Source organism: Natrix helvetica (assembly GCF_964273705.1).
Source record: "Natrix helvetica genome assembly, chromosome: 16".
NCBI lineage: Eukaryota > Metazoa > Chordata > Lepidosauria > Squamata > Natricidae > Natrix > Natrix helvetica.
The window spans coordinates 5332658-5346953 of NC_138563.1; the positions used below are offsets into that span (position 1 = coordinate 5332658).

Genomic DNA, 14296 nt, shown 5'->3' on the forward strand with positions numbered 1-14296 from the left:
AGGGGGAAGGAAGGGAGCAAGGAAGGGAGCAAGGGAAGGAGAAAGGAAGGAGATTTGGAAGGGGGAGACAGAAAAGAAGGGAGGGAGGATAATTGGAAGGGGAATGGAAGGGGGAGGGTGGGGGAAAGAAGGAAGGAGAATTGGAAGGGGAAGGGAGAAGGGAGGAAAATTGGAGGGGGAAGGGAAGGAGGAAGTGAGCGAGGGAAGGAGAAAGAAAGGAGAGGGGGGGAAGAAGGAAGAAAGAAAGAAGAGAAAGGAGGAACAAAGAAGGAGGAAAAATGCAGAGAGACTGATGCCAAGGCAAGTTTCTATCTGTAGATGCTTTATGGTGGTATTATAGACCCCTACACCTCCATTTAGGATTTTTTTTTCAATAAGACAAATCCACAAGGAGCATTCAAACCAACATGACACCCAAAAAAGCTAATTTTATTAATCAACAAACTAGAATATTTTCAAACATGGATCAACTGTCTGTAATTCATTCACGGCTACTTGAGTTATTCCCCTCCAAATACAGAAATATAGATTTTATTTCTCCCTCTCAAAGAAAATGTATTTTCCTTTCCTTTCTTCTGGCTTCTTCTTCCTTCCTTTCTTTCACATCCCTTGGGGAGCCAGGGAATCCACCACAAAGACCTCGTTCTTGATGGTGTAGCTCAGGGACCTCCAGTTAATGAGAGGGGTAGCCAACACGATGTTTTTCTTAGACAACTCAACCTCAACAGGGGTCAGCACCCGGGCCCACAGGTTGATGTCTGAGATCTCCCCCACGAAGGACTGGTTGATGTCAAAGCCCCCTCCGAAGTTATCCTGGTCCTGCCCCAGCACGACGGAGGCCTCGGGGCTGATGCTGTAGCCCTTTTTCAGCCCCTGTCGAGGGAGGGGTACCCCGTTGAGCCAAAACTGGACCAGCCCATTGGTGGAGTCCCACGACACGCAGATGTGGTCCCAGCTCGGTTTCTCCTTCTGGGCAACCTTGAAATTTACCACTGAACCCCCAACATGAATGGCATATTCGTTGGGTTGGCTCTTGTAGATGAGGAAATCGTTGTCGCTGGAGCGGGTGGCGTAAGAGAAGAGGCCGTATGGACGGGTCAGGAGGGTGTAGTAACTCAAACAGACGGTCAGCTTGGTCAAGGGTTGTTGGTTGGAGACGTGAAGAACCACGGCGGAGGTGGCAGATGGGGCTGAGAAAGCAAAGACCTTGCTCCTCAGATCTAACAGGGGACAAAAGGGATCCCGGTCAGCAGGAGACCAGCCTGAGAACTTGATCATGTCACACGGCCCATTTATGCCCAACACAAAGTAAACACAAATTAAGTCAACCACCTTGGAGTCACTGAGTCTGTTTTTAGGTGGTCTAGAAGAAGAGATTCCTCTCAGTTCAAGTACAGGGAATGAAGGGAGGTGGGTTTGAATCACACATTGGACGCTCCCAGACGTCTGGGCACCAAGCAGGAGTCCTAACTTTCTTCTGGTTGAGGAAGGGAATGGGAGGGAGGAGTGAATGGAAAGGAGGAGAGAATGCAAGGGAGGGAGCAAGGAAGGAAGAGGGAAGGAAGGAGGGAGGAAGAGGGGAGAAAGGAAGAAAGGAGGGAGGGTGGGAGGAAAGAAGGAAGGAAGGGAGAGATGGGGGAATGGGAAGGAGGAGGGAATGGGAAGGCAGGAGAGAGGAAGTAGGAAGGCAGCAAGGAAGGAAGAGGGAAGGAAGGAAGAGGGAAGAGGGGAGGGAGGGGGAGGAAGGAGGGAGGGAGGGAGAAATGAAGGAAGAGGGAAGGAAGGAAGGAAGGAAGGAAGGAAGGAAGGAAGGAAGGAAGGAAGGAAGGAAGGAAGGAAGGAAGGAAGGAAGGAAGGAAAGAGATGGTGGGCAGGTGTTCAGATCCCTCCTTACTCATGGAGACTCCTACCTGGGCTCAGAAGGATCTCGTGAGAAAATCAACCCATAGACTTACCATACCTGACCAACAAACTCTACCCTGATCAGAAGCTCCAACAGACTCACTAAGAGCTACGGCAATGAAAACCTCAAAAGATTTCACCCAGCTTCTGGAGCCCAGAGGACCCTCTATGGACAAGTGGAGCTGTTCCTACATGAGTTTAAACCTCACCTTTTTGGCCGAAGGATCCTGACAGGCAGGCAAGGATAAGAAGGAGGGAAGGAAGGAAGACCATCTTGGTGGAGGATGGAGGAGCCGGCTGGCCGCAGGAACTCTGAGCGGCCCTCTTAGGCTGATGTCCTCGGGTGCAGAGCTGTGTCCTCCTCGCAGGACCAAGTCAACTCTTCAAATGGTGAAACTTTGGGACATTCCTCAGATATTTATCTTGAACGCAGAACAAAGAGGAGTATTTTCCGTAAATTACTTCCTGGGACTTTCCCACGGCAGAGTATTTGCATTGTGGGGTTCTTTCTAATCTCCATAACGTAATATAATATAATATAAACATTAACATGTATGATGTAGTAGTTAATCATTACCTGTGGAGAGATGTATTAGGGTCTTGATTTTTATCTTAACCGATTAGATTGCCCAGTCGAAATAGCTCGGAGGGCCCTTCCGTTGAGTTTGGCTCCACCCTCGGATGTGTCTCGGTCGCTGTTTTTGGGGTGTCCTGGGTGGGACGTTCCTTTGAAGGTCAGAAAAAAACTAGACCAGAGGTGTACAGAATTAATGGAGGGAGGTGGAAGGAAGAAGGAAGGAAGGAAGGAAGGAAGGAAGGAAGGAAGGAAGGAAGGAAGGAAGGAAGGAAGAAAGAAAGAAAGAAAGAAAGAAAGAAAGAAAGAAAGAAAGAAAGAAAGAAAGAAAGAAGACAACTTCGAAGGAAAAGGAGGAGAAAGAGGAGAAGGAAAAGGACTACAGTTATGAGTAACCTCTTCTGAAAAATCATCCAATCTTTCAAATTGCTTTATGACTGTTCACCTCACAGTCACTTCCTTAATCCGGGTCGCTGTAGAATATAAATGAATGAATGATTGCCATCAACTGAAAACAACGGAGACATAAGGAACTGTGGGTGTTTCATTCATTTTTTATTTTCAATGCAAAATCTCCATTATTATTTTACTTGGGCAGATCCTCCGGATTACCCGCCAGAAGCCCTTACACAAACAGACCTTTGAGGGGCTTCACCACAACATAACCCTTGATCTGGTATTCCAATGCTCTCCAGCTAATGACGGCGTTGGCCGCAAAGAGATTGCTCCTAAGTAAAGCCATTTCTTTGGGAGCCAGCACCCGGTCAAAGAAATATAAATCTGTGAGCTCCCCCACCAGAGATTCTCTGCTGTCAAACCCACCCCCCATGGTGTCTTGATCCTGGCCCAGGACGATGGACGCATTCTGACTCACGACATAACCTTTCCCGATCCCCTTCCTGGGCAAAAGGACCCCGTTCAGCCACAGCTCCACGATCCCCGTGGAAGATTCCCACGCCACGCAGACATGTTCCCACCGAGAGCTGGAGGCTGGGACTTTAAAGTTCACCTTGGACCTCCCCAGGTAAAACTCGTAGTCGGTGGGGCTGGCCTTGTGGACGATGATATCGTTGTCACTCGCCGCGGTGGCGTAGGAGAACGTGCTGAAACCCCTCGTCAGGTCTGTGTAGACCCTCTCGCAGATGGTGAAGCTGGTCAGGGGGTTCTTCAGGTTGGCTTTCAGCACCACATGTGCCGTGTTGGAGGCCTCCGGGAACACAAAGACGTGGTTCTTAAGATCTGGAAACGTAGACAACCGCAAGTTGATCGGTGCGCGAGAAAGAGAGTTAAGCTGTGCTGGTAACCTGCCGGTCTGCCTCTCACACGGCCCGGTTCCAAATAGACCGTGGATCGGTAGTGGGCTGCCTCCCGGGGGTTGGGGACCCCATGCCCTTCACTCTTCAGATAAATGGTTATCTAGTCTCTTCTTAAAAGCCTCCAGTGATGGAGCACCCATAACTTCTGGAGGCAAGCTGTTCCACTGGTTATTTGTTCTCACTGTCAGGAAATTTCTCCTTAGTTCCAGGTTTGAGTTCTCTCCTTGATTATTTTCTATCATTTCTCATCTTGCCTTTTAGTGTTTTGCAACATAGTTTGACCACCGCCACCACCCCCTTGAGGTGGTGCAGTGGGTTAGAGTGCAGTACTGCCGGCTACTTCAGCTGACTGCTAGCTTCAGTTCAGCAGTTCAAATCTCACCGGCTCAAGGTTGAATCAGCCTTTGATCTAAGTGCTATTGCTATTGCCCTCCCTCCCTTCCTTCCCAGGGATTAGCACTGCAGGCTAACTCTGCACACTGCCAACAGTTCGATTCTGACCAGCTCAAGGTTGAGTCAGCCCTCCATCCTTCTGAGGTGGGTAAAATGAGGACCCGGATTGTTGGGGACAAGAGGCTGACTCTGTAAACCACTTAGAGACGGCTGTAAAAGCACCGTGAAGCGGTATATAAGTCTAAGTGCTATTGCTATTTGTAGGAGCCCCTCAAATATTGGAAGACTGCTATCATGTGTCTCCTAATCCTTCTTTTCATACTACTGAATTGAAATCAAATAAAATTGAAATTGAAATTACTGGACATACCCGATTCCTGCAACCGTTCTTTGGATGTTCTAACCTCCAGCCCCCTAATCATTCTTGTTGCACTTTGCTGCACTCTTTCCAGAGTCTCAACATCTTTTTTATATTGTGGTGACCCAAACTGGATGCACCACAATGTACAGGTCCCCAACAAAGCAAATCTTCAGTGGATGTGCATCACCTCCAGGTGTCCTTTGTCAAGATTTCACTCACCTTCTTGAGCCAAAGCTCCCAGGAAGGTGGCGAGAATGAAGAGAAAGGGACGCAGACTCGCCATACTGAAGGTCTGGTTAAGCACGGATCTCTTCTGGATCAGTCCGTTCCCCAGATGTCTCTCGTCCTGCAACTACCTCGTGGTTGTGGGCATCCAACATGTATGTACGTGTGAAATTTATACTTCCGTGGAGAAAAACACAGCCAGATTATCTTGTCTGGCTGGTTCCAGCAGGATATTTTATAAAAAAAAACTCAGAAATGAGTTTCCCCGTTAAGCAACATTCCTCATAATTCTATAAAATGCTCTGGTTTTTTTAAATCATGGCATCAATAAAGTTGCTTGCAATTTAAAACCACATTTTTTTCTCTCTTAGCTTGTTTAAAGGTAAAGGTTCCCCTCGCACATCTGTGCTAGTCGTTCCCGACTGCAGGGGGCGGTGCTCATCTCCGTTTCAAAACCGAAGAGCCAGCACTGTCCGAAGACGTCTCCGTGGTCATGTGGGCGGCATGACTCAACACCGAAGGCTCACAGAACGCTGTTCCCTTCCCACCAAAGGTGGTCTCTATTTTTCAACTTGCATTTTTTATCTGCTTTCGAATTGCTAGGTTGGCAGAAGCTGGGACAAGTCCCGGGAGCTCACTCCGTTATGCGGCGCTAGGGATTCAAACTGCTAAACTGCCAACCTTTCTGATCGACAAGCTCAGCGTCTTAGCCATTTACTAACTTGTTTATAATGTGTTTAATCAGTTTAAACTATTTAGCTATTTTCTTAGAATTCCATTCCTTGTAGATAAAGGGTTTAGCGGTCATTTTATTTACCTTTGCTGATTTTCGATAAAAGGTTTCTTAACTGGAGCCTCGTAACGATTTCATGGGAATTGTATAAAATGCAGGTCAGGGATTTTAATAAAGATAAAACTTGGGTTTTTTCCAACGTTTCAGGAAAAAAAACCGGCCGTGGCAGATGGTGCTGAGAAAGCAAAGACCTTGTTCCCCAGATCTAGAAGGGGACAAAAGGAATCTTGGTCAGCAGCCTGTTGGTGGGGCTGGCCTTGTGGACGATGATATAGTTGTTGCTCACCGCTGTGGTTTTATCATGGTGCCAATAGAGACCACTTTTTTTTTCTCTACTAACTTGTTTAAAGGTCAAGGGTCCCCTCACACCATATATGCTAGTCCCTGACTCTAAGGGGCGCTGCTCATCTCCGTTTCAAAGCCGAAGAGCCAGCGCTGTCCGAAGACGTCTCCGTGGTCATGTGGCCGGCATGACTCAACGCCGAAGGCACACAGAACGTTGTTCCCTTCCCACCAAAGGGGGTGCCTATTTTTCTACTTGCATTTTTTTACGTGCTTTCGAACTGCTAGGTTGGCAGAAGCTGGAACAAGTCATGGGAGCTCACTCCGTTACGCAGTGCTAGGGATTCAAACCACCCAACTGCCGACCTTTCTGATCGACAAGCTCAGCGTCTTAGCCACTGAGCCCTTACTAACTTGTTTATAATGTGGTTCATCAGTTTAAACTATTTAGCTATTTTCTTAGAATTCCATTCCTTGTAGATAAAGGGTTTAGCGGTCGTTTTATTTACCTTTGCTGATTTTCGATAAAAGGTTTCTTAACTGGAGCCTCGTAACGATTTCATGGGAATTGTATAAAATGCAAGCCAGGGATTTCAATAAAGATAAAACTTGTTTTTTCCCCCAACGTTTCAGGGGGAAAAATTGGGGAAAGAAAGAATGACGTTTGAAGCTGTGCACTGAATATTTAGTATATCATTGTACCTTGTTCTTCTCTTCGCTATTGCTATTCCTATGCTGATCTTTTGCAAATGACTGTAAAATCCTATGCCAGTCATTCTATAGAACAGGTAGCTCTCAACGTACGACTGCAATTGAGCCCCAAATTTATGTTGCTAAGTGAGAAATGTTTTAAGTGAGTTTTGCCCCGTGTTATGACTTCTTTTGCCATGTTCGTTAAGTGAATCACTGCCATTTTTTTAATTACCCTGTTCCCCTGAAAATAAGACCTCCCCGGATAATAAGCCCAATTGGGCTTTTGAGCACATGGGCTAAAATAATCCCTCCCCAAAAATATTGCAACACAGCAGCAGCCATGAGTTGACCACGCTCGCCTCCTCCTGCACCTCAAAAATAATAAGACCTCCCCGAAAATAAGCCCAAGCACTTATTTTGGGGGTCAAAAGAAAATAAGACACTTATATAAGTCTTATTTTCGGGGAAACACGGTAGTAACACAGTTGTTAAGTGAATGTGTTTTCCCTGTTGACTTGACTTGTCCAGAAAGTCACAAAAGGGGACACTGCGACCGTTATAAATGCGAGTCAATTGTCAAGCGTGAAGAGTGTAAATCACATGGCCACGGGGAATGTTGCAACGGGCGTCATTGTGGAAAAAAATGGTCCCACGTCACTTTTCTCATTACCGTTGTAACTTCGAACGCCCACTCCATGACCTGTCATAAGTCAAGGACTACCTGTATTCTTGGGATTCTTTTTCGGTTGGGGGAAAAAAAATAAAAGACACGTCCAACGTAGCATGGCTAATTTTATTGCAAGGATGAGTCGAAGGCCCACTCGCGATTGGCGAGCGTGGATTGCCTACAACTCACTAACAATCTACTTCAGCTATTTGCGACACATGGCAAAACTACAGATTTATTTTTTTTCCACCCAAAGAAAATCGCTTTCCTTTTTTCCCCCCTATTTTTCCTCCTTTTTCAAAAGCAGGGCTTACATTTCGGAAACTCACGAAACCTGGTACAAAGCGTCTTCCACCCGGACATCCCCCCAAGGGGTATAATCCAGGGCCTTCCAGTTGAACACTGGATTCGGAACCTGGTCGTTTTTCCTAACCAAATGAATTTCGTCGGATTGCAGGACCCGTGGCCACATGTTGACATCTGCCATTTCACCCACAAAGCTATCTCTCTTCCCCCAGGAATCGCGGTCGTGCCCCAACAGGAAAGTCCCATTTTGGCTGATCTTGTAACCCTTTTGCATCATGAAGCGCGAGAGAAGGTCTCCGTTGTGCCAACAGTGGACCAATCCAGTGGTGGAAGCCCAGGCCACGCAGATGTGCTGCCACTCCCAAAGTGACGGCTTCTTAGGTGCAATAACGTGTGTCATCCCACCTATCTGGAGGCTGAACATGATGGAGTTGGGTTTGACGATCTGGAAATCCTTGGCGTTGGGCTTGGTGGAGTAAGAGAAGAGGGTATAGGGAAGGATCTGGCTGGGGTTGAACCTCAGACACACGGTGAAGTTGGTCAAGGGATGCTGAAGGGAGACGTTCACCTTCACACTGGCCTTCTTGTTGCCCACCGGGAAAACGAAGACCTTCTTCTCGAGATCTGGAAGGGGACAAAAGATCTCTTGGTTAGCCAGACACCTGCCTAAGATCAGAGAGTGGGAGATGAAGGAACGCTGCTAGCAACACAATGGACTGAGAAGAGGCATTTGAACCGCGAGCAAGTCAGGTGGGAATAGTTTTCTGACAAGTCCTCCCTGTTTTGACAAGTGTCAGGATGAAGATTAGGTGCTCCGGCCATTATTTCTTTTGGATCCAGAAACAATAAGCACACCAGCTTTAAGGGTAGAGTAGGGTAGGGTAGAGTAGAAATAGAAAAAGGAATAGGAATAGGAATAGGAATAATAGGAATAGAAATAGAAATATAGAAATTAAAAGAGAAATAGAAAAATAAAGAAATAGAATAGAATAAGAAATAGAAATAGAAATTAACAGAATAGAAGAGGAGTAGAGTAGAGTAGAAATAGAAATATAGAAATTAAAAGAAGAGAAATAGAGAAATAGAATAGAACAAGAAATAGAAATTAACAGAATAGGATAGGAATAGAGCAGAGCAGAGTATAAATATAAATATAAATATAAATAATAATAATAATAATAATAATAATAATAATAATAATAATAATAATAATAATAATAATAGAAATATAGAAATTAAAAGAAGAGAAATAGAGAAATAGAGAAATAGAATAAGAAATAGAAATAGAAATTAACAGAACAGAATAGAATAAAATAGAATGGCAATGCCAATGAAAAGTCCAGGAGATTTCACCCAGCTTCTGAGACCACTAGATCTTCAATGAACAGGTGGAGCTGCTCCTACATGGGTTTAAGTCTCACCTTCTTGGAAATCAACCCACAGCCTTACAATTTGACATTCTACACAGCCAACAAGCTCTACCATGCACAGAAGATCCAACAACCCTATTGAGAACAAGGCCCATGAGAAGCTTGGTGGTTTTCACCCAGCTTCTGGAGACCAGAAGACGCTCAATGGACAGGTGGAGCTGCTCCTACATGGGTTTAAGCCTCACCTTTTTGGCCGAAGGATCCTGACAGGCAGGCGAGGATAAGAAGGAGGGAAGGAAGGAGGACCATCATGGTGGACGGTGGAGGAGCTGGCTAGCCGCAGGAATACTTGTTCCGATCTCCTTGGACACGGAGCTGTGTCCTCCTCGCAGGACCGAATCAGCTTCTCAAATGAATGACATCCTCTCTGTTGTTCCTCTTGGACTTAGAAGGAGGGGCAGGGTGAGCTGTCCCTTTTGTTTTCCCAGTTTCCCCATGAATGAAATGATAACATTTAATCAGGATTCAATCAACCATTTGAATCGCTCGCAAATCCCGAACGATTGACCCACAGATTAAAAATGAAACACCTCAAAGCCACGTCAACAACGTTGCTCTGATGTTTTCCTTAAATCTAAAACAAAGGCAGTTATTATCCGTTGTCGCCATTCTGGATCCCTGCCCGAGATATTCTTATCTTTCCCGTGGTTTCGTCCACGTCAAAATGTCACCCCTCCCTTAACTGGGCCCAGGTCAGATACGTGGTTTCCACGTGTCCTCTCAGAAGCCTTGATGATGGCTCCACCAGCTAAGTCAGAGGTGTCCAACTCCAGGCCTATGGGCCGGATATGGCACGCGGGGTGCTTAGATCTGTCCAACGGTGGGTTTCACATATTCTTGCCACTGCGTCTTCTGTGCATGGACTTTGCTCGCGCCTGCATCTTCTGCACATGTCTTGAAAAAGCAGCTAAATAGGACGGCATTACGTCTGGGTGGATGGGCGCAGTCGCCGCTACCGGTTTTGCATGAACCGGTCTGAACCAGCTGAATACCAACTCTGGATCTGGCCCAGAGGTGGGGCCACGCTAAAGACAGCAGAGGAGTGGCTCGCGGTGTCAGGCTCGGAAGCCATATTTTACCTTTGAGCCTTCAGGCCTGCCAGAAATTCTACTGTGGGAAAATGGGAGAGGGGATTGTATGGCGTATGGGTGATATGTACTCAAAATAACCTTCTTTCCAGAAAGTCAAGGCCGCTTTGCCCTGCAGCTGAGATGAAGTGACTGGGAGGCATCTCCAGTTTTGGATGGTGCCTGATTGGATCGTGGGAGAGGCATATGTGGGTGTTGACTTGAATGTTCTGTTGGGTGAGGAACACCTGGAAGTTCTCAGATTCGGGTGTCCCCAGATGTGTCAACGTGACGTCTCCAGTAAAATGGATCTTTGAGGGAACCCAAGAGGTCTCGGAGTTTTCTTTCGTTGGAGGGGCTGTTCCTTGGAACCCTGACCCACACGGTGCCTCTTCCTGCAAAAATGGGGCTCAGGAGGGCTGCAGAAGGCAATCCTGAGCTCAATTTTTGCTGGCAGAGGGTTGCAGGAAACAGTCACAGCCGAAAACCAAGTTCGGGAAGGCTGCATGTGGCGCTCCTGAGATCCGTTTTCGCTGGCAGAAGGTTGCAGGAGACAGTCACAGCGAAAGGAAGGAAGGAAGGAAGGAAGGAAGGAAGGAAGGAAGGAAGGAGAAAGAAAGAAAAAAGAAAGAGAGGGAAAGAAAGACAGGAAAATAGAAAGAAAGACAGACAGACAGACAGAGGAAAGAAGAAAGAAAGAAAGAAAGAAAGAAAGAAAGAAAGAAAGAAAGAAAGAAAGAAAGAAAGAAAGAAAGAAGAAAGAGAGGGAAAGAAAGATAGAAAAATAGGAAAATAGAAAGAAAGAAAGAAAGACAGACAGACAGACAGACAGAGGAAAGAAGAAAGAAAGAAAGAAAGAAAGAAAGAAGAGAGGGAAAGAAAGAAGAAAGAGAGGGAAAGAAAGAAAGAAAAAAAGAAAGAAGAGAGAGAAAGAAAAAAAGAAGAGGGAGACAGAAAGAAAAGAAAGGAAAGGAAGAAAAGAAAGAAAGAAAATAAGAGAAAGAAAAGAAAGAAAAAAGAGAGGGAGAAGAAAAAAGAAAGAAAGAAGGAAGGAACAAAGAAAGAAAGTAAGAAAGGAAGGAAGGAAGAAGGAAGGAAGGAAGGAGGATGGACGTGTTCTGATTCACAACATAATCTTTCCTGATTCCCTTCCTTCAACATATTTCTATGCTGATCTTTTCCAAATGACTGTAAAATCCTATGCCAGTCATTCAATAGAACAGGTAGCCCTCGACTTACGACTGCAATTGAGCCCAGGATTTATGTTGCTAAGTGAGAAATGTGTCAAGTGAGTTTTGCCCCGTCTTACAACTTCGTTTGCCACGTTCGTCCCTTTTTTCAGTGGGCGTTGTAACTTCGAACGCCCCCTCCGTGAACTGTCGTAAGTCGAGGACCACCTGCATTCTCGGGATCTCCTTTCAGTTGGAAAAAAAGAATAAAAGAAATGTTCGACGTAGCATGAATAAGCGGCTAATTTTATTGCAAGGATGAGTCGAAGGCCCACTCGCGATGGGCGGGCGTGGGTCTCCTCTACAACTCAATCACGATCTACTTCAGCTATTGGCAACTACAGACATTTCTCCCAGGCAAAGAAAACGGCTTTCGTTTCCCCTGTGTTTCTCCTTTTTCAAACGCAGGGCTTACATTTCGGCAACTCAGGGAAGCTGGTGCAAAGCCTCTTCCACACGGACGCCCCCCTGAGCGGTATAATTCAGGGCCCCCCAGCTGACCACAGAATTAGGGACCTCCTCGTTTTCCCGAACCGAATGAATTTCATCGGGTTTCAAGACGCGTAGCCACATGTTGACATCGGCCATTTCGCCCACAAAGCAATCTTTTTTCCCCCAGAAATCGCGGTCCTGCCCCAAAAAGATGGTCCCATTTCCGCTCATCTTGTAACCCTTTTTCATCACGAAGCGCGGGAGAAGCTCGCCGTTGTGCCAAGCGTGGACCAATCCAGTGGTGGAGTTCCAGGCCACGCAGATGTGCTCCCACTCCGAATGTGACGCCTTCCGAGGTGTAATAATTTGGGTCGCCCCACCTATTAGAAGGTTGAACTGGCTGGGGCTGTACTTCATGATCTGGAAATCCTTGGCTTTGGCCTTGGTGGAGTAAGAGAAGAGGGCGTAGGGACGGATTTGGAGGGGGTTAAACCTCAGGCACACGGTGAAGTTGGTCAAGGGATGCCGTGGGAGGGAGACGTTCACCTGCACGGCGGCCTTCTTGTTAGCGGCCGGGAAAACGAAGACCTTCTTCCGGAGATCTGGAAGGAGACAAAAGACATCTTGGTTAGCAGGACCCTTGCCTAAGATGGTAGAATCGGAGGTGAACACAATGGACAGATAAGAGGCGTTTGAGCCCTGAGGAAGTAAGGTGGGAAAAGCTTTCTGACAAGTTCGGCCTCTTTTGACAAGTGTCAGGATGATGATTATATGCTCAGGCCGTTATTTCTTTTGGATCCAGAGAAACAATGAGAACACCAGCTTTAAGAGTAGAGTAGAGTAGAAATAGAAATATAGAAATTAAAATAAGAGAAATAGAGAAATAGAATAGAATAAGAAATAGAAATAGAAATTAACAGAATAGAAGAGGAGTAGAGTAGAGTAGAAATAGAAATATAGAAATTAAAATAAGAGAAATAGAGAAATAGAATAGAATAAGAAATAGAAATTAACAGAATAGAAGAGGAGTAGAGTAGAGTAGAAATAGAAATATAGAAATGAAAAGAAGAGAAATAGAAAAATAGAGAAATAGAATAAGAAATAGAAATTAACAGAATAGGATAGGAATAGAGTAGAGCAGAGTATAAATATAAATAATAATAATAGAAATATAGAAATTAAAAGAAGAGAAATAAAATAGAGAAATAGAATAGAATAAGAAATAGAAATAGAAATTAACAGAATAGAATAGAATAGAACTAGAGAAATAGAATAGAATAAGAAATAGAAATAGACATTGATAGAATAGAACAGAACAGAATAGAATGGCAATGCCAATGAAAAGTCCAGGAGATTTCACCCAGCTTCTGGAGACCACTAGATCTTCAACGAATAGGTGGAGCTGCTCCTACATGGGTTTAACCCTCACCTTCTTGGAAATCAACCCACAGCCTTACAATTTGACATTCTACACAGCCAAAAACCTCTACCACGCACAGAAGATCCCACAACCCTATTGAGAACAAGGCCCATGAAAAGCTTGGTGGGTTTCACCCAGCTTCTGGAGACCAGAATGGAGAGCAGTCAATGGACAGGTGGAGCTGCTCCTACATGGGTTTAAGCCTCACCTTCATGGCCAAAGGATCCTGACAGGCAGGTGAGGATAAGAAGGAGGGAAGGAAGGAGGACCATCATGGTGGATAATGGAGGAGCTGGCTGGCCGCAGGAATCCTTGTTCCGATCTCCTTGGACACGGAGCTGTGTCTTCCTTGCAGGACCAAATCAGCTTTTCAAATGAATAACACCCTCTCTGTTGTTCCTCTTGGACTTAGAAGGAGGGGCAGGGTGAGCTGTCCCTTTTGTTTTCCCAGTTTCCCCATGAATGAAATGATAACATTTCATCAGGATTCAATCAACCATTTGAATCGCTTGCAAATCCCGAACGATTGACCCACAGATTAAAAATGAAACACCTCAAAGCCACGTCAACAACGTTGCTCTGCTGTTTTCCTTAAATCTAAAACAAAGGCAGTTATTATCCGTTGTCGCCATTCTGGATCCCTGCCCAAGATATTCTTATCTTTCCCGTGGTTTCGTCCACGTCAAAATGTCACCCCTCCCTTAACTGGGCCCAGGTCAGATACGTGGTTTCCACATGTCCTCTCAGAAGCTTTGATGATGGCTCCACCAGCTAAGTCAGAGATGTCCAACTCAAGGCCTGCGGGCCAGATATGGCACGCGGGGTGCTTAGATCTGGCCAGTGGTGGGTTCCACATATTCTTGCCAGAGCGCCTTTCACACATGTGCTTTGCTCACACGTGTGCCTTCTGCGCATGCGCCCCGGCCTTGAAAACGTGGCTAAATAGGACAGCATTATGTCTAGGCGGGTGGGCCCAGTTGCCGCTACCGATTCGCTTGAACTGGTCCGAACCGGCTGAATGCCATCTCTGGATTTGGCCCGTGCGGCTACCCTGAAAATAGTGAAGGATAGAGAACCCTCTGCCAGCAAAAATGGAGCTCCAGAGGTTTGCCGGAGGCTGCTACAGCCTAAAACAGAGTTCAGAAGGGCTGCATGGGGTCCTTTTCTGCTGGCAGGGGCTTGCAGGAGGCTGTCACAGCTGGAAAT

General features: G+C 45.9%; 4 protein-coding genes across 4 annotated transcripts; all 4 read right to left on the minus strand.

The window, feature by feature from the left end:
* Window positions 1-408: 408 nt before the first annotated feature.
* Window positions 409-2303, minus strand: LOC309399709 (C-reactive protein-like). Its single transcript, XM_081967780.1, has 2 exons — window positions 2112-2303; window positions 409-1220 (listed from the first exon to the last, which is right to left on the minus strand). Exons 1-2 carry the CDS (start codon window positions 2173-2175, stop codon window positions 601-603), a joined length of 684 nt encoding a protein of 227 aa, XP_081823906.1. The 5' UTR covers window positions 2176-2303; the 3' UTR covers window positions 409-600.
* Window positions 2304-3101: 798 nt separating this feature from the next.
* On the minus strand, window positions 3102-4970 carry LOC309399794 (serum amyloid P-component-like; the record flags this gene model as incomplete). The annotated part of the gene is made up of 2 exons (XM_081967906.1): window positions 4766-4970; window positions 3102-3715 (listed from the first exon to the last, which is right to left on the minus strand). The coding sequence occupies exons 1-2, from the start codon at window positions 4827-4829 to the stop codon at window positions 3102-3104; spliced, it is 678 nt and encodes a 225-aa protein (XP_081824032.1). The 5' UTR covers window positions 4830-4970.
* A 2561-nt stretch (window positions 4971-7531) lies between these two features.
* On the minus strand, window positions 7532-9277 carry LOC309399795 (C-reactive protein-like; the record flags this gene model as incomplete). The annotated part of the gene is made up of 2 exons (XM_081967907.1): window positions 9128-9277; window positions 7532-8136 (listed from the first exon to the last, which is right to left on the minus strand). Exons 1-2 carry the CDS (start codon window positions 9192-9194, stop codon window positions 7532-7534), a joined length of 672 nt encoding a protein of 223 aa, XP_081824033.1. The 5' UTR covers window positions 9195-9277.
* Window positions 9278-11657: 2380 nt separating this feature from the next.
* On the minus strand, window positions 11658-13362 carry LOC309400081 (C-reactive protein-like; the record flags this gene model as incomplete). Its single annotated transcript, XM_081968400.1, has 2 exons — window positions 11658-12272; window positions 13299-13362. 2 exons carry the CDS (start codon window positions 13360-13362, stop codon window positions 11665-11667), a joined length of 672 nt encoding a protein of 223 aa, XP_081824526.1. The 3' UTR covers window positions 11658-11664.
* Window positions 13363-14296: the final 934 nt, after the last annotated feature.